Source organism: Leptomonas pyrrhocoris (genome assembly GCF_001293395.1).
Source record: "Leptomonas pyrrhocoris isolate H10 chromosome Unknown, whole genome shotgun sequence".
NCBI classification, from domain to species: Eukaryota; Euglenozoa; class Kinetoplastea; order Trypanosomatida; family Trypanosomatidae; genus Leptomonas; species Leptomonas pyrrhocoris.
In genome coordinates this window covers 1,055,075-1,072,320 of record NW_015438362.1, presented here as the reverse complement: position 1 = coordinate 1,072,320, position 17,246 = coordinate 1,055,075, and the positions used below count along the sequence as shown (strand labels likewise).

General features: G+C 50.5%; 7 protein-coding genes across 13 annotated transcripts; all 7 read left to right on the top strand.

Moving 5' to 3' along the window:
* Positions 1 to 246: 246 nt before the first annotated feature.
* On the top strand, positions 247 to 3,184 carry ABB37_04021 (hypothetical protein; the record flags this gene model as incomplete). 5 transcript variants are annotated; one of them, XM_015801547.1, is made up of 1 exon in its annotated part: positions 247 to 3,184. In XM_015801547.1, exon 1 carries the CDS (start codon positions 1,892 to 1,894, stop codon positions 3,182 to 3,184), a length of 1,293 nt encoding a protein of 430 aa, XP_015660167.1. In that variant the 5' UTR covers positions 247 to 1,891. The 5 variants fall into 5 exon arrangements, with proteins under 5 accessions (XP_015660167.1, XP_015660166.1, XP_015660165.1 ...); XM_015801546.1 differs by having other exon boundaries at positions 1,643 to 3,184; XM_015801545.1 differs by having other exon boundaries at positions 1,646 to 3,184.
* A 2,192-nt stretch (positions 3,185 to 5,376) lies between these two features.
* ABB37_04020 (putative mitochondrial) lies at positions 5,377 to 5,952 on the top strand (the record flags this gene model as incomplete). The annotated part of the gene is made up of 1 exon (XM_015801542.1): positions 5,377 to 5,952. The coding sequence occupies exon 1, from the start codon at positions 5,569 to 5,571 to the stop codon at positions 5,950 to 5,952; it is 384 nt and encodes a 127-aa protein (XP_015660162.1). The 5' UTR covers positions 5,377 to 5,568.
* Positions 5,953 to 7,629: 1,677 nt separating this feature from the next.
* On the top strand, positions 7,630 to 8,934 carry ABB37_04019 (hypothetical protein; the record flags this gene model as incomplete). The annotated part of the gene is made up of 1 exon (XM_015801541.1): positions 7,630 to 8,934. The coding sequence occupies exon 1, from the start codon at positions 7,867 to 7,869 to the stop codon at positions 8,932 to 8,934; it is 1,068 nt and encodes a 355-aa protein (XP_015660161.1). The 5' UTR covers positions 7,630 to 7,866.
* A 668-nt stretch (positions 8,935 to 9,602) lies between these two features.
* Positions 9,603 to 10,456, top strand: ABB37_04018 (putative mitochondrial hypothetical protein; the record flags this gene model as incomplete). 2 transcript variants are annotated; one of them, XM_015801540.1, is made up of 1 exon in its annotated part: positions 9,603 to 10,456. In XM_015801540.1, the coding sequence occupies exon 1, from the start codon at positions 9,743 to 9,745 to the stop codon at positions 10,454 to 10,456; it is 714 nt and encodes a 237-aa protein (XP_015660160.1). In that variant the 5' UTR covers positions 9,603 to 9,742. The 2 variants fall into 2 exon arrangements, with proteins under 2 accessions (XP_015660160.1, XP_015660159.1); XM_015801539.1 differs by having other exon boundaries at positions 9,624 to 10,456.
* A 1,327-nt stretch (positions 10,457 to 11,783) lies between these two features.
* On the top strand, positions 11,784 to 12,497 carry ABB37_04017 (putative mitochondrial hypothetical protein; the record flags this gene model as incomplete). Of its 2 annotated transcripts, none has more annotated exons than XM_015801538.1 (1): positions 11,784 to 12,497. In XM_015801538.1, the coding sequence occupies exon 1, from the start codon at positions 11,889 to 11,891 to the stop codon at positions 12,495 to 12,497; it is 609 nt and encodes a 202-aa protein (XP_015660158.1). In that variant the 5' UTR covers positions 11,784 to 11,888. The 2 variants fall into 2 exon arrangements, with proteins under 2 accessions (XP_015660158.1, XP_015660157.1); XM_015801537.1 differs by having other exon boundaries at positions 11,836 to 12,497.
* Positions 12,498 to 13,824: 1,327 nt separating this feature from the next.
* ABB37_04016 (putative mitochondrial hypothetical protein) lies at positions 13,825 to 14,538 on the top strand (the record flags this gene model as incomplete). Its single annotated transcript, XM_015801536.1, has 1 exon — positions 13,825 to 14,538. The coding sequence occupies exon 1, from the start codon at positions 13,930 to 13,932 to the stop codon at positions 14,536 to 14,538; it is 609 nt and encodes a 202-aa protein (XP_015660156.1). The 5' UTR covers positions 13,825 to 13,929.
* A 1,327-nt stretch (positions 14,539 to 15,865) lies between these two features.
* ABB37_04015 (putative mitochondrial hypothetical protein) lies at positions 15,866 to 16,579 on the top strand (the record flags this gene model as incomplete). Its single annotated transcript, XM_015801535.1, has 1 exon — positions 15,866 to 16,579. The coding sequence occupies exon 1, from the start codon at positions 15,971 to 15,973 to the stop codon at positions 16,577 to 16,579; it is 609 nt and encodes a 202-aa protein (XP_015660155.1). The 5' UTR covers positions 15,866 to 15,970.
* Positions 16,580 to 17,246: the final 667 nt, after the last annotated feature.

Below are 17,246 nucleotides of genomic sequence, written 5' to 3'. Positions count from 1 at the left end.
CAAGGCCACTTCGCGCCTTCGACGAAACGTATTTTTTTGGTGCCGTGTTCAACAGTCATCTAAACTCAAAGCTTTTGAAGGGACAGTGATTTGAAGGAAGGTGGAAAGCTAACGAAAACTCGAATGATCGCCTCCACTGAGGCAGCACGTGCTACACTGCAATCGCGCTGGCATTATTTTGGCCAAAACTGTGTACTCCTCTTATCTGTTGTCTTCCTTCCCATCTAATTTATCCACATCATCGAAGCGTTCTACAGGTTTTTGCTTTTTCCTCTATCTACAACAAAAAGTACCGCCGAGGAGATTACGGTGAATAGCACAGTAAGGGGATGATGAGAACGCTATCTTATTTTATTTCACACACGTTATCGTGCCGTTAAAAAGCTCGTAGTGGATGACTGAATTGCTTAGCAGCAATACGTATCGAGAATCTGACCCTCTACTCCTCTTGTCACAAGTACTTCTCTCCTATTAAGTTGTCGTGTGCGCTGAAGTATTCTCTTGTTCTTGGAGGAAAAAAGCAACAACTACAACTCTCTGGATTCTTTGAGCTCTTTCAATCTCAGTGCTATCCTCATCGGTTGTCGAAGACTTATGCTCTGTCGGTTGACGTTTCTAGAATTGCGCTGCCGTTCGAGAAATAATGAAATGCATATGATGAGAATGCTCTTTACCTTTACTACACACCTCTCTCGAGCCGTTAAAAAGTGCGAGGGATGGATGACTGAACCGCTTAGCAGCAATACGTATCGAGAATCTGAAGTGCCTTCGGTGACGTGTGTGCGCTTTCGGTAAAAAGACAGTTATTATTATATTGCTTCACGGCTTTTTTTTTTGCGGAGTTCGAAATGGTTTTCTTTTTACATATTGTGCGTGTTGTTGGTTATCGTGAAGTCGGGCGACTACAGCTCTCTGGATTCACTCTGGCCTTTCAATGCATGTGTTATCCTCATCGGCTGTCGAAGATCTTCCCGTGTGTTTCGTGTCTCGACACACGACACGTTAGTGGAGCTAGCCACGTCTGTGTGCTGAGCAAAGGAGTTTAGTCGCTTCTTTCTATGCTCTTTACGCTGTATAGGTTTAGCGAGATCGCACCCTCTTTCTCTTGTGTGCATGTTGTCGTTGCGTGCTGCATCGTGTCGAAGCTTGGTCTGCTTTGGATCTGCTTGCCATTTTTTTTTTGTTGCCTGAAGCGTCTTATCCGCGATGAGACGGCGCGTGCTCTGTGGTCTTGCAAGAGCACAAGAAATGAAGAAGACGGTTAGGAATCACTCCACCGTGTCGCAAGTAACGTCGCGCTACGTGTCCTTGTGCGTGCGTATGTCTCTGCTCTACTCAAAGAACGCATCTTTTCCGTGCATTTCGATGCGTATTGGAAGGAAAGAAAACTGCTATATATTTATTAGTGTGCCAGGGCGATGGCAGCTACTGTTGTAACGCGCGTATATGTTTCTCTCTTTTTCGCCCTTTTGAACCGTGACTGTACTTCGTGTTGCCTCGCCACTGCCGCGTCTTTTCTCCCTCCCCCCCCACACCCCTCGTACTCCACGGGGCTTTTGGCGCATCTGCTAAACAAATGAAAAACAATTATGTGTCTGCATCTCTGACTTTCATCCCGTCCTCTTCGGTGCGTACTGCAACAGTAGTTGCCTTACCTCTTTGAGTATTCGTATTTTTCCCTTTTCCATTCATTTTTGTCTTTTCATCATCTTTCTGCATCATCGAATACTGTGAGATCGAGTTTCGCCTGATTCATTTGCATTAGAAATTCTAGTGCACCTGGCCAAAAACAACAACAACTATATTTATATTATTCGCCTTGTTTACTCGCTTCGTACTTGGGTAAAGCCCCCAGCACATCCGTACACACACAATTAAAGCAAAAGAAACAATGTCCCACAAAGCACCTGAGTACGTGTCGCTCCGCCAGCGTACGCGCAACAACACCAGCGGTGCGAACGTGTCCCGCGTCCTGCGGGGGGAGGCGCCGGTGCGCGAGTGCGACGAGGTGCGCCCCAACGCGGGCCGCCGCCACGGCAACCCCCCGCACAACAACTTCGCGACGCCGCGCGAGTTCTTCAGCGGCCCGCGCCAGCCCCCGCGCCAGTCCTCCGGCATCCGCCGCAACCCGGACGCGAACCGTGACTCCGTAGGCTACATGTTGACGGACGAGTACTTAATGACGGACAACGGCGCCAACGGCAGCGCGAACGGCGGTGGTGCGCAGTCCTACGGTGCGCCGGCGAAGCGCGGACAGGGTGCCTCACGTGCTCGCGACGCGCACAACGCGGCCAACAAGAGTGCAGCCTCTGCCCCCGGTGGCTACCGCGATGGCCTGACCTACAATTGCATCGTCACGGCTCCTGAAAAGGAGTGGCACAGTGGTGTGAAGATCACCCGGCCGCAGGACCCGATGGACGCGCCGTACTTCGAGGACACGGACCCGCGCCCGGCCCGCGACGCCGCGCCGACGACCGGCAAGCGCCACGTGCGTGCGCCGTACAAGGACGCGAAGATGTTCGGCCAGGTACCTCTGTTGAAGGAGGGCGAGGAGGGCTTCGACAACGGGCTGCCGCCCTGCCACAAAACGTCGAACAGGGCCAACGAATCTGTCGATGTGCTGAACCTCTACAGCTACTCCCCGGAGGAGCTGAGCGAGAAGCCGCAGCCGAAGCCGCAGCTCGGCCCGCGCCGGTTCGACGCGCCGGACGCGCCGCCGCGCCGGTCGCCGATGTTCCGCCCCATCAACACCAAGGCGAAGCAGGAGCACGACATTCTCGGCACCGGCCGCTGGGGCGTCCCGGAGGAGGAGCACCCGCGGGGCTTGGCCCGTGGCAGCTGCCGCCCGCCGCGTAGCACGGCGAACCTGTTCAGCGGCGGCATCCCGCCGGCCGAGGACAGCGCGGAGGGCGGTAGGGGAAAGAAGCGCGCCGATCCGGTCTTCAATGACGCCGACCGCCCGCGCAAGGCGCTGTCGAAGAAGAACGCCGGCACGCCCGACCTGCTCCGCTACTATGACCCCACCGTGGACCCGAAGCCGGCGCCGAGACCGACGAAGCGCAACGGCCAGCGTGTCAACCAGGAGACTCACGAGCCGACGCCCTCTGAGACGCGCCCGACCGGCAAGGGTCGTGGCGAGTTCTCGAGCAGGAACCGCGGCTCGGTGATCCTGGCCTACGCGTAAAGAAACAAGAAGACATAGAGGCAAATGTAAGCAACCAACGTGTGAGTGCACTGCACTTCTTTCCCCTTCTCTTTCTTCTGAACCGTCGCGAGTATTCTTGTTTGTGCCGGCAGTGAGTGAGGTGACCACGCCTTCGTCGCCTACGCCGCACTCTGTTTCTGTCCTTCAGCGGTGACGCAAGGAATATTCAGATTTGTGGGCAACAGAGGTGTGACAGCGTTGCTGGCGCGTCGCGTATCGATGAACCAGCGTGTACGGTGTTGCGGCAGAAACAGAAAGAATGAAGAAATATGGGCGCTATAGATGCAGCACCGTTGATCTCGTGACTGAATCTTTCTTGTTGTTGTTGTTCTGCAGCTGTTTCTTGTTTGAAGTCACATTGCGTTCACCGGAAAAACAACAACAAAAGGAAGTCGCTGAACTCCTTGTCGGGGGCGTTTTTTTTTATGATTATTTATATCTCTCTCTTTGTTAGTTTTTTTTTCCGCATCGAAGCAGCACTCATTGACAACACGCATCGATGTGTCTTTTGCCTCTTCTTCTTTTCCTTCTTTACGTTGTATTTATTCCTCTTCTGTATTGAATTCTTGTACCGTCCTTTCTTTCTTTTTTCTTTTTTATTAAATCCTATATACTAGCTTTTCAGTTCACGCTGTAACGATATCTCCCTGTGACTTTTTGTTGTTGTTGTGCTGTGGTCCTGTTAAGCCTTTCCCTCTCTTGCAATCTCTTGGCGGTGTTTCCATTCACCCGTTCCGAGCTGGTGGCGGGCGCTGTGTGTCTTGATTTTCATCAGGAAAACAATTAGTTGCTGTTCTTCGCATAGTCGGCGCAAGAGTGCAAGAGGCAGGTAGGACACCGTTTTGACGTGAAAGGAAAGATTGCTGTAGGAGAAGAACGTCCTGTTTGGAGCGAGGAAAACGAGATAGGTGCGTGCTGTAGGTGCACCAAGCTGGACGGATTTACCGTTGTGTGAGAGTCCTTTTTTTTGCGTGTTGTTTCTCTGTTTTTTTTTTTTGATTTTCATTTCTGTATGGAGGAGACGAAAGTGGCGGAAAGCTGCGACTTGCGGAATGAAAACGCGGATACGTTGTGGAACACTGGCGTCTGAACGCGTTGCCCAAAGCTTTCTCGTTTTTGTTTTCTTCTTGTTTTGTTTTTTTCATTTTACTGGGTCAAAGCAAACCTCCTGTTTTTATACATACATACACTTCTGTGAGATTTTATTTCAGACTAGCTGATTTTTTTTAAAGGAGAAAACAAAAGTAGAAGTACGTCAGAAGCCGACTGTTTGCTCCTTGCAGAAGATTTAATCGGAAAGAAGATGATGAACCAACGCCTCTTTTCTTCATCGTTGATCTTTTTTCTGTTCACTTACCTTCGGTATCTTCTATACACGCAATCCAGTTACCTTCATCTTACTTGGGCTCTCCGACTCCTGAGTATGACCGACAAACTCCCCCAATCCAGGCAAAAGGAATGCAATGTCTTCTGTGACACGTTTGACGTGTTTCTCTCTCCTTTTTTTGAATTACTTCTTCGGTGCACGTACGTTGTCCAAAAACATTTTAAAGAAAAAAAGGAAGAACTGAGTGAGTGTTTTTTTTTCTTCTTCGTGATTTACGTTCCTAACCGGGCAGAGAACAACGAAAATAGAAAAGTAGATGCTCACAGCACGGTGTTGGCGTGAGGTGTCCGCACCGCGGGAGAACCAGAAGGAGGTCAGAGCGGCGCACACAGGAGAACGTGCATCTGCTCGCCGGGCGCAGGCGTGGGCATCGTTCTTCCTTGAAGCGCAACTGTCGACCGCCCTCTCTTTCGTTTTTGCACCGGTGGGGGTGGGGGTAGCGAAGGCGTTAGGTGTGAAAAGAAACAAAAGCTCTTGTACCTCAGCGACGAGTGCAGCGGTGAACTTCGTGCTCCAATGGTGAGACTGGGGTCTGACGTGCAAATGCCAAAAGTTGGTCTCTCATGCACCGCTTTCTAGTCAGCGAGAGCTAATCGCTTCACCGAGAACAAGACGCAAAGTATTCCTGTGGATTATCAAATATTTTCATTTGAATGAGGTGCACCGGTTTACGATCGAGACGCTTTTCCCCTCCATCTTCATGTCTTTGTTTTTCCTTTTACATATTTCCTGCTTTTGGTCCTTTCTGTTGCCCTGTTTGAATCACAATAATAATAACCGTACAGATCCGCCGAGTTTATCGAAGGTGTAGCACACAGCATATCATCGTAATTGTTTAGCGTCTCGATCTTTCTCTCTACCTTTCCGCACTCTCGCGCGCAGGTAACTCTTGGCCTTTTAGAACTCCTTCGGCGACCACTCCCCAGAACTTACTATCCACATCGACGTAATAAACTCTTTTTAAAAAACGGAAAGAATGCTCCGCTTTGTTCCTCGCCGTCTGGCCATCGGTGCCTACACGCTCTTCATGATGGAGCAGAAGAACAACCCGAAGCTGAAAGGTCTGCGGATCGCAGAGCGCGGCAAGATGACGTCGAAGCTGTACAAATCCCTCAGCCCCGCCGACAAGGCCTCCCTCGAGAAACGCGCCGCCGCCCACCCGTCCCTGCAGCGCAAGGACAAGGCGCCCAAGGCCGCGAAGGCGGCGAAAGGGGCGAAGACCGGCGCCGCACGCACCCCGTCGGAGTACGCCAAGTTTGTGCAGGCGAACATCGGCCGCTTTGACAAGTTGCCGCACCTCGACCGCATGAAGGCCGTGGCGAAGCTGTGGAAACAGCAACAGACCCGCACGGGCAAGTAGAACGGAAAACTGCAAAGCACGCCAAGGGTGGTGATGATTGTCCGCGGTGGGGTGCCGAGGAAAAGGTAAGAAAAATCATAGAGACGGAGCTTCTACAAACGCACATACTATAATATATATGTGAGTTTGGAGTTTGTTTTAGATTTGGACGATGATGCACGGGCCACCGAGAGAGAAAAGCAACAACATACAAACAGTCAACGCGTTAGGTATGAAATCGTCCACTCTCCCAGTACTTGCAATTGTGGAGAATTCTACGTGGAGGTCTCGTAACCGAAAGAGAAGGGAAAACACAGCACGGTTAACGAATCGAAGGAACACACCGCATTTTGTTCGCCCCGGTTGCTTTGACAGGGTGTCCCACACTGGTGCCTGTGCTCCTCGTAGAGGTACCAAAGCGAAATGCACAGACGTCTTCATGCAACCTCCTTTCATTGTTGCTACTATTACTATTTAGTTTGCTCTGCAATTCTGAAAACGCGCCATGAGCTCATCCCGCGGCCATCGCAAACTATTGAAACTTTGGTGAAAGAGAGGAGGAGCTGGTAGACGGAGAAGGAGAACGTTTTACCTCCGATGTAATACTTGATCTCAAATGAGATGCGGCCCCAAGTTAACGCGCTTTTCTGTTGTTGTCTCAGTTTCGTAGCTCTCTTCCTTCTGTAGATTTTAGTTTTTTTTTTGGAAGGGGAGGGAGGGTGATATGAGTTCGCTCAGAAATCAAGATAGAAATGACTGTCTTCAGAAGCAAGGATGTTTTCCTCAACAGAGCGATGCAGCGTCCTTGTACATATCTGAAGCAAATATCTCTCATCGAAAATCGGACAGCATACAGTGTCCACAAGCATCACCTGCGTAGGGGTGTTTATGTCTGAAAGAGTCAAGGTGAACTGTGCTCGCTTCTCTACTCTGTTCGACGTCGCCGCGTGATGGGGTTGCTCCCCCCTTTTTTCTTTACGGATGTGTTTGGTTGTTTGTTCTTTGAGAACCCCTGGCCGTGGTTGCTGCGTGTTCGCGGCGCACACGCCTCCATTTGGTGTGTTTTGCCTCCCACCCTTTTCTTTTTCTTTCAACAATTTTGCGTTTTTGTACAAAACACGTTTCCTCCCTTCTTTTTACCTTTTCTGGCTGTTTCCGCAAACGCATAGATTCTCTCAGTGTTTCGTTCAGGTGAGATGGCGAAAACTAAATACCAACAAAACAAACAAAAACGACTACCGATTACCACATTTGAGCTCCACAGCGTCGGCCTCTTCTTCTTCTACTTCAAGCCACCGAGTGTCAGACTTCGAAAGGGACATGAAGGAGCACCGTCGCACGTGCTCGTTCCGCAAGCGACGAACGCGCGGAGTTGAAATGAAGGCAAGTTGTCGAAGCAGCGTGCATTGTCATCTTTGTGAGATGCACCGCACGCAACACAGCGCTAAATGGCGGCCAAAACTGTAAGTTCTTGTACTGTCGTTCAGTGTGTGTGTGTGTGTGTGTGTATGTGTGTTGCTGCAGTGCGAACAAAAATGGTTGCTGTGGAGTAGTCGAATCTGTCTTGTGATCACCAAGAATTCGTTTGAAACTCTTCTGGTTTCCCTTTCATGAATTGCACCTTTTTGCACAACTGCAAAACACACAAACACAAAAAAACGACATGACGTGACTGCACACGTTTCTACCACTTTGTTAGGGGGTTAAAAAGAAAGACCTTTTATCGGTGCCTCTTCCGGGAGAGGCGGTTTCATCTGTGTATCTTGATTAACGCATATCAAAAGTACAGGCGTAGAACTGAAAACTGAGACATTTCGTTTATAGAGTTATATAGACATCTCTACATACATACATACATTTTTTTCTGCCCGCCTCTATGTGTCCGGCGCAGCTGCGACACGGCTTTCTGTAATCAAAAAAGCGCAGTAAAAAAGCATGTTCTGCCTGACCCTCCTCCGAAGCGCAGCCAAGAAGAAGGTGTTTGAACTCTTCTGCCGCGAGCAGCTGCTCGTCAACTACTCTCTACGCGAACTTTCTCCGGCTAGCCGACGTGTTGTTATGGCAGAAATGTTCAAGGAGCTCCCGGCAGAAACCGTGTTGGATCTGAAGCAGCGCGCCGCCATTGAGGAGTCGCGCATCGAAGCGTTAAAACGTGCCGCTGCTTCGTTCAAGCCCGTCACGCCCTATGAGTTCTTCGTGAAGGAGCAGCGGACGAACCCGGCACTGGGCGGCGCATCCAACCCGCGTGATCGAGAGGTGAAGTTGCTGCAAATTTACGAGACGCTCCCGGAGAAGGCGAAGGAGGCGCTGGCGGCGCGCGCGGAGCGGTACAACGCGGAGCATTCCAAACTGCCCGTGGCGCCACCGCTGCCGGTGGTCGCGGTGGTCAAGAAGAAACTCGCACCGGCGCAATCGAAAAAGAAGAAGGCCACCAAGAAAAAGAAGAAGAAGCGACCGGCCGGCGCTGGCGCAAGGAAGTCGAAGAAAGCAACAACGGAAACGGCAGCAGGGAGAGCGACGGAAGAGCAAGGTGACGATGAAACGGCGAAGGCGGTGGCCAAGCCTCGTGGGCCGCCGTCTCCCTACTCCATCTTTGTAAAGGATCAGATGGCGTCGCTACACCACTTAGCCCCCAAGGAGCGCATGCGCGTCATTGGCGAACGCTGGCGTTCGCTGACAAGCGAAGAGCGCGAACGACGGTTAGAGGCGGCGCGGGTGCAAATTGCGTCGGAAGCGGCGGCAGCAGCAGCGTCGAGGGCAGCAACGGACGGAGAAGTCTCAGCGACTGAAGTTTCAACGGCCACTGCGCCTCCGTCGATGTCGGCCTGCGTTCCTGTCGCGACGGCTGATGAAACGTCCACCACGGCATTTGCTGCACTTGCACCTCCTGGCATGTCGGCGTTGCCTTCCGCTGCTGCACCAGCGGAAAAGGCCGTTGACGGGGCCGCACTACCAACTTCACCGGCGGCCAGTTCAATGGCTCCGTCCACGCCTCCTGTGTAACATGGTAGCATCACGCTTATCAAGGAGGGCAAGGACGAGCAAAGCGATGAAGGAGGGCCGCTTTCTCTTCCTTGTCGCGAACCGAGACGTTCTGCTTAGGGAGCTGCACTTCACGCTTCAAGTTTTTTTTCTCTGATTCTTTGTTCTGTTCATTTACTAGTTCGATTGTTTCCAGTCACACACGGCGATCTTCTCGATCTTTTTTTCTTCGTCGTCCCTTCGTCTCTGTGTAGCACCGCCGTGTTATCAACAATGACAGCGGTCTTTACTGTGCCTATTCAAACTGCCTTGCTTTTCTGTCTGTGCATTTGATGAAATCTTGAAACCTCCTCCTAGGTATGGTTTGCTTTTGCTTGATCCACTTCGTAAGACGTGAAGCTGCGGCCTGTTTTGCACGTCGCGATTTGTGAAGAAAGTGGAGAAAAGTCGAACACATCTTCTCTGTGCGCTGTTTTGATCTCAAGAGAGATGCCGAACCCTCCCCCCTCTTTGGCTGACCGACGTACAGGCGTAAAGTAATATATATATTCGAAGCTGATTGGTTAGAGATTCGCCGGTCTTCACTTCTTCTCCTTCGTCAACCCCGCGTTTGGTTTGTGTGTGTCGATGTTATTCCACCGGCTTTGTCATTTCTTTTTTTTTTTCACTTTGCGTGTCGCCGCGCCGCAGAAGTTCAAAATTCACCCTAAGCCGATACAGTCTACAGCTTTCGCATTTCATCTCAGCTTCACCTCACCTTCATCCACCTAGTGTGTGTATTTGTACTCTTTCTCTCCCCTACGACTATCTTAAGCCAAGCACCTTCACCATGCCCTTCCATTGCTTCTCGAAGAAGTCGACGGCTGTCAAGGACGGCGGCGCGGAAGACAAGTCGGCTGCCAAAACGGCCGCCAAGTCAAACGCCTCTGGCAATGGTGCCGCGAAGCAGTACATTGACGAAATCTCGAAGCGCCGCAGCATCTACAACCTCGGTAACAAGTTGCCGCGGAGCCAGAAGTCGGTCACCAACATTATTGAGTCCACGATCCGTCAGTGTCCCTCGTCCTTCAACGTGCAGAGCTCGCGCGCGGTCATCTTGTACGGCAACAGCCACAAGAAGGTGTGGGACATCGTGAAGGCGGCGCTGAAGAAGGTCACGAGCGCGGAGCAGTACGCGGCGAGCGAGGCGAAGGTGAACGGGTGCTTCCTCGCGGGTGCGGGCACCGTGTTGTTTTATGAGGACACCGAAGCCATCAAGGGCCAACAAAAGGCCTACCCCCTCTACGCGGACAACTTCCCTGTGTGGTCGCAGCACTCATCCGCGATTGCTCAGTTTGCTGTGTGGACGGCGCTGGCGCAGGACGGCATCGGTGCCTCTCTGCAGCACTACAACCAGTTGATTGAGGCTGACCTCCGCCAGGCCTTCGACATTCCGGAGCACTGGAGTCTGATCGCGCAGATGCCGTTCGGTTCGATTGAGAAGCCGGCGGATCCGAAGACGTACATGGAAGATGACAAGCGCTTCATGGTGCTCGATGATTAGAGAGCAAGCTCTATTTAGTGTTTGTCTGGCGCGTGTGCGCACAGATACTTCTATTATTATCATTATCCCAATCCGAGCGGTCGAAATGGAATGTAGGCTAGTACATACGCATCGACTTGCGGGAAGCTTCTACCTTTATTTAAGTAAGCTGTACATCAACTATTTTTTTCTCTACGAGATAAAAATTTCCTCTCCACTTTTTTTCTTCATTTCCATTATATATATATATATATATATATATTTTACTTACTTCCAGTCACTACAATTCTGATTTACTGTCGCAGATTGTTCACTGCCGTGGCGATGCAGCGTTGCGTTGAAAGCGAGCATTTCTCTTCGATTTCTGTGCACCTATTGTCTTGTATCTCCCATTTTGCCTTTCATATTTAAAAAAGTGTTCAGATGGTATTTATTCACATTGAAGTTGTACGTCCTGAACACGGCCCTGTGAACGACCTTCTTTCTACGCTGGCTGTCTGCACTTCCACGAGTCGAGTAGTGCATAAGTGTGAAACGCACGACAAATACTCCGCCTCCTCCGCCAAAGTACCGGGACGTTGAGCCACACGCGTTGAATAAAACGGCAAAAAAAAAATGTAGATGTTTTCTTGTTTGTTTTGTTCGCTTCTCCCCAGTTTACGCTCCCATTTTTATTATTATGGTGGTACTCGTCTGCACCGCGTCTGCAAGTTGGTGGTTCTGGGTAGCACGCATACCAGCGCATGTCGGTCTTTGTGTTTGTGTGTGTGTGTGTGGATGTGTGTGTTGATTCCTTCAGTTCACACTCTCCCTGACTCTATATCCTCCTACTCTGGATGCGCATTCAGGCGAGCCACGTAAGTGCCTCTTTTTTTTCTAATCCGCACATATAAGTAAATATATGTGTCCGTTTCCTATTGTTTTGCTTCCCAGCATTATTACTGTCAAAGAAGAAAGCTTCTTTGTTTTCAGGGAAAGAGAATTCTCATCATATTTCAAGTAGTGTCGGCCAGTACGGTCGTGTCGTTGAGGTAAGCCGCTGGTCCTGATTCCGTTTGTGTCGAGAAGGCCGTCATGCGCGTCTTCTCGCTCTCCACGTGGGCAAACCAAGCTAGTACCTGAAAATCATCACTGGTCTTTTTTGAACTTGGAATGCAGCGTAATCTGTTGAAGTGTATCGCTGTCACGGAGACGTATCCGGTTCGCCTCGCCGTCTCCTCTCCTTCCGCCTTTCACTCTCCCCTCTCCCCCTCTCCCCTCTCCCTTTCTCTCTTCTTTCTCTTTCCCGCCACCGTTTCTTCTCCTGAACACTACGCATGGCGCAACGCCTCTCCAAACAAAATCGCCAGAGTCTACTCCACCTTTTTTCCTGCCCTCTCACCTTCACACCCCTTCTACCAGTATCCCTTCTTGTTTTTCCCAAGTGCCACTTCACACCCCACCCTTCCCCAAAATGCCCGCCTCTAAGTACGTTGAAGCCATCTCGAAGCGCCGCAGCATCTACAACCTCGGTAACAAGCTGCCGAGGAGCCACGCTGAGGTAACGAAGACCATCGAAGACGCGATCCGTCAGTGTCCCTCGTCCTTCAACGTGCAGAGCTCGCGCGCGGTCATCTTGTACGGCAACAGCCACAAGAAGGTGTGGGACATCGTGAAGGCGGCGCTGAAGAAGGTCACGAGCGCGGAGCAGTACGCGGCGAGCGAGGCGAAGGTGAACGGGTGCTTCCTCGCGGGTGCGGGCACCGTGTTGTTTTATGAGGACACCGAAGCCATCAAGGGCCAACAAAAGGCCTACCCCCTCTACGCGGACAACTTCCCTGTGTGGTCGCAGCACTCATCCGCGATTGCTCAGTTTGCTGTGTGGACGGCGCTGGCGCAGGACGGCATCGGTGCCTCTCTGCAGCACTACAACCAGTTGATTGAGGCTGACCTCCGCCAGGCCTTCGACATTCCGGAGCACTGGAGTCTGATCGCGCAGATGCCGTTCGGTTCGATTGAGAAGCCGGCGGATCCGAAGACGTACATGGAAGATGACAAGCGCTTCATGGTGCTCGATGATTAGAGAGCAAGCTCTATTTAGTGTTTGTCTGGCGCGTGTGCGCACAGATACTTCTATTATTATCATTATCCCAATCCGAGCGGTCGAAATGGAATGTAGGCTAGTACATACGCATCGACTTGCGGGAAGCTTCTACCTTTATTTAAGTAAGCTGTACATCAACTATTTTTTTCTCTACGAGATAAAAATTTCCTCTCCACTTTTTTTCTTCATTTCCATTATATATATATATATATATATATATTTTACTTACTTCCAGTCACTACAATTCTGATTTACTGTCGCAGATTGTTCACTGCCGTGGCGATGCAGCGTTGCGTTGAAAGCGAGCATTTCTCTTCGATTTCTGTGCACCTATTGTCTTGTATCTCCCATTTTGCCTTTCATATTTAAAAAAGTGTTCAGATGGTATTTATTCACATTGAAGTTGTACGTCCTGAACACGGCCCTGTGAACGACCTTCTTTCTACGCTGGCTGTCTGCACTTCCACGAGTCGAGTAGTGCATAAGTGTGAAACGCACGACAAATACTCCGCCTCCTCCGCCAAAGTACCGGGACGTTGAGCCACACGCGTTGAATAAAACGGCAAAAAAAAAATGTAGATGTTTTCTTGTTTGTTTTGTTCGCTTCTCCCCAGTTTACGCTCCCATTTTTATTATTATGGTGGTACTCGTCTGCACCGCGTCTGCAAGTTGGTGGTTCTGGGTAGCACGCATACCAGCGCATGTCGGTCTTTGTGTTTGTGTGTGTGTGTGTGGATGTGTGTGTTGATTCCTTCAGTTCACACTCTCCCTGACTCTATATCCTCCTACTCTGGATGCGCATTCAGGCGAGCCACGTAAGTGCCTCTTTTTTTTCTAATCCGCACATATAAGTAAATATATGTGTCCGTTTCCTATTGTTTTGCTTCCCAGCATTATTACTGTCAAAGAAGAAAGCTTCTTTGTTTTCAGGGAAAGAGAATTCTCATCATATTTCAAGTAGTGTCGGCCAGTACGGTCGTGTCGTTGAGGTAAGCCGCTGGTCCTGATTCCGTTTGTGTCGAGAAGGCCGTCATGCGCGTCTTCTCGCTCTCCACGTGGGCAAACCAAGCTAGTACCTGAAAATCATCACTGGTCTTTTTTGAACTTGGAATGCAGCGTAATCTGTTGAAGTGTATCGCTGTCACGGAGACGTATCCGGTTCGCCTCGCCGTCTCCTCTCCTTCCGCCTTTCACTCTCCCCTCTCCCCCTCTCCCCTCTCCCTTTCTCTCTTCTTTCTCTTTCCCGCCACCGTTTCTTCTCCTGAACACTACGCATGGCGCAACGCCTCTCCAAACAAAATCGCCAGAGTCTACTCCACCTTTTTTCCTGCCCTCTCACCTTCACACCCCTTCTACCAGTATCCCTTCTTGTTTTTCCCAAGTGCCACTTCACACCCCACCCTTCCCCAAAATGCCCGCCTCTAAGTACGTTGAAGCCATCTCGAAGCGCCGCAGCATCTACAACCTCGGTAACAAGCTGCCGAGGAGCCACGCTGAGGTAACGAAGACCATCGAAGACGCGATCCGTCAGTGTCCCTCGTCCTTCAACGTGCAGAGCTCGCGCGCGGTCATCTTGTACGGCAACAGCCACAAGAAGGTGTGGGACATCGTGAAGGCGGCGCTGAAGAAGGTCACGAGCGCGGAGCAGTACGCGGCGAGCGAGGCGAAGGTGAACGGGTGCTTCCTCGCGGGTGCGGGCACCGTGTTGTTTTATGAGGACACCGAAGCCATCAAGGGCCAACAAAAGGCCTACCCCCTCTACGCGGACAACTTCCCTGTGTGGTCGCAGCACTCATCCGCGATTGCTCAGTTTGCTGTGTGGACGGCGCTGGCGCAGGACGGCATCGGTGCCTCTCTGCAGCACTACAACCAGTTGATTGAGGCTGACCTCCGCCAGGCCTTCGACATTCCGGAGCACTGGAGTCTGATCGCGCAGATGCCGTTCGGTTCGATTGAGAAGCCGGCGGATCCGAAGACGTACATGGAAGATGACAAGCGCTTCATGGTGCTCGATGATTAGAGAGCAAGCTCTATTTAGTGTTTGTCTGGCGCGTGTGCGCACAGATACTTCTATTATTATCATTATCCCAATCCGAGCGGTCGAAATGGAATGTAGGCTAGTACATACGCATCGACTTGCGGGAAGCTTCTACCTTTATTTAAGTAAGCTGTACATCAACTATTTTTTTCTCTACGAGATAAAAATTTCCTCTCCACTTTTTTTCTTCATTTCCATTATATATATATATATATATATATATTTTACTTACTTCCAGTCACTACAATTCTGATTTACTGTCGCAGATTGTTCACTGCCGTGGCGATGCAGCGTTGCGTTGAAAGCGAGCATTTCTCTTCGATTTCTGTGCACCTATTGTCTTGTATCTCCCATTTTGCCTTTCATATTTAAAAAAGTGTTCAGATGGTATTTATTCACATTGAAGTTGTACGTCCTGAACACGGCCCTGTGAACGACCTTCTTTCTACGCTGGCTGTCTGCACTTCCACGAGTCGAGTAGTGCATAAGTGTGAAACGCACGACAAATACTCCGCCTCCTCCGCCAAAGTACCGGGACGTTGAGCCACACGCGTTGAATAAAACGGCAAAAAAAAAATGTAGATGTTTTCTTGTTTGTTTTGTTCGCTTCTCCCCAGTTTACGCTCCCATTTTTATTATTATGGTGGTACTCGTCTGCACCGCGTCTGCAAGTTGGTGGTTCTGGGTAGCACGCATACCAGCGCATGTCGGTCTTTGTGTTTGTGTGTGTGTGTGTGGATGTGTGTGTTGATTCCTTCAGTTCACACTCTCCCTGACTCTATATCCTCCTACTCTGGATGCGCATTCAGGCGAGCCACGTAAGTGCCTCTTTTTTTTCTAATCCGCACATATAAGTAAATATATGTGTCCGTTTCCTATTGTTTTGCTTCCCAGCATTATTACTGTCAAAGAAGAAAGCTTCTTTGTTTTCAGGGAAAGAGAATTCTCATCATATTTCAAGTAGTGTCGGCCAGTACGGTCGTGTCGTTGAGGTAAGCCGCTGGTCCTGATTCCGTTTGTGTCGAGAAGGCCGTCATGCGCGTCTTCTCGCTCTCCACGTGGGCAAACCAAGCTAGTACCTGAAAATCATCACTGGTCTTTTTTGAACTTGGAATGCAGCGTAATCTGTTGAAGTGTATCGCTGTCACGGAGACGTATCCGGTTCGCCTCGCCGTCTCCTCTCCTTCCGCCTTTCACTCTCCCCTCTCCCCCTCTCCCCTCTCCCTTTCTCTCTTCTTTCTCTTTCCCGCCACCGTTTCTTCTCCTGAACACTACGCATGGCGCAACGCCTCTCCAAACAAAATCGCCAGAGTCTACTCCACCTTTTTTCCTGCCCTCTCACCTTCACACCCCTTCTACCAGTATCCCTTCTTGTTTTTCCCAAGTGCCACTTCACACCCCACCCTTCCCCAAAATGCCCGCCTCTAAGTACGTTGAAGCCATCTCGAAGCGCCGCAGCATCTACAACCTCGGTAACAAGCTGCCGAGGAGCCACGCTGAGGTAACGAAGACCATCGAAGACGCGATCCGTCAGTGTCCCTCGTCCTTCAACGTGCAGAGCTCGCGCGCGGTCATCTTGTACGGCAACAGCCACAAGAAGGTGTGGGACATCGTGAAGGCGGCGCTGAAGAAGGTCACGAGCGCGGAGCAGTACGCGGCGAGCGAGGCGAAGGTGAACGGGTGCTTCCTCGCGGGTGCGGGCACCGTGTTGTTTTATGAGGACACCGAAGCCATCAAGGGCCAACAAAAGGCCTACCCCCTCTACGCGGACAACTTCCCTGTGTGGTCGCAGCACTCATCCGCGATTGCTCAGTTTGCTGTGTGGACGGCGCTGGCGCAGGACGGCATCGGTGCCTCTCTGCAGCACTACAACCAGTTGATTGAGGCTGACCTCCGCCAGGCCTTCGACATTCCGGAGCACTGGAGTCTGATCGCGCAGATGCCGTTCGGTTCGATTGAGAAGCCGGCGGATCCGAAGACGTACATGGAAGATGACAAGCGCTTCATGGTGCTCGATGATTAGAGAGCAAGCTCTATTTAGTGTTTGTCTGGCGCGTGTGCGCACAGATACTTCTATTATTATCATTATCCCAATCCGAGCGGTCGAAATGGAATGTAGGCTAGTACATACGCATCGACTTGCGGGAAGCTTCTACCTTTATTTAAGTAAGCTGTACATCAACTATTTTTTTCTCTACGAGATAAAAATTTCCTCTCCACTTTTTTTCTTCATTTCCATTATATATATATATATATATATATATTTTACTTACTTCCAGTCACTACAATTCTGATTTACTGTCGCAGATTGTTCACTGCCGTGGCGATGCAGCGTTGCGTTGAAAGCGAGCATTTCTCTTCGATTTCTGTGCACCTATTGTCTTGTATCTCCCATTTTGCCTTTCATATTTAAAAAAGTGTTCAGATGGTATTTATTCACATTGAAGTTGTACGTCCTGAACACGGCCCTGTGAACGACCTTCTTTCTACGCTGGCTGTCTGCACTTCCACGAGTCGAGTAGTGCATAAGTGTGAAACGCACGACAAATACTCCGCCTCCTCCGCCAAAGTACCGGGACGTTGAGCCACACGCGTTGAATAAAACGGCAAAAAAAAAATGTAGATGTTTTCTTGTTTGTTTTGTTCGCTTCTCCCCAGTTTACGCTCCCATTTTTATTATTATGGTGGTA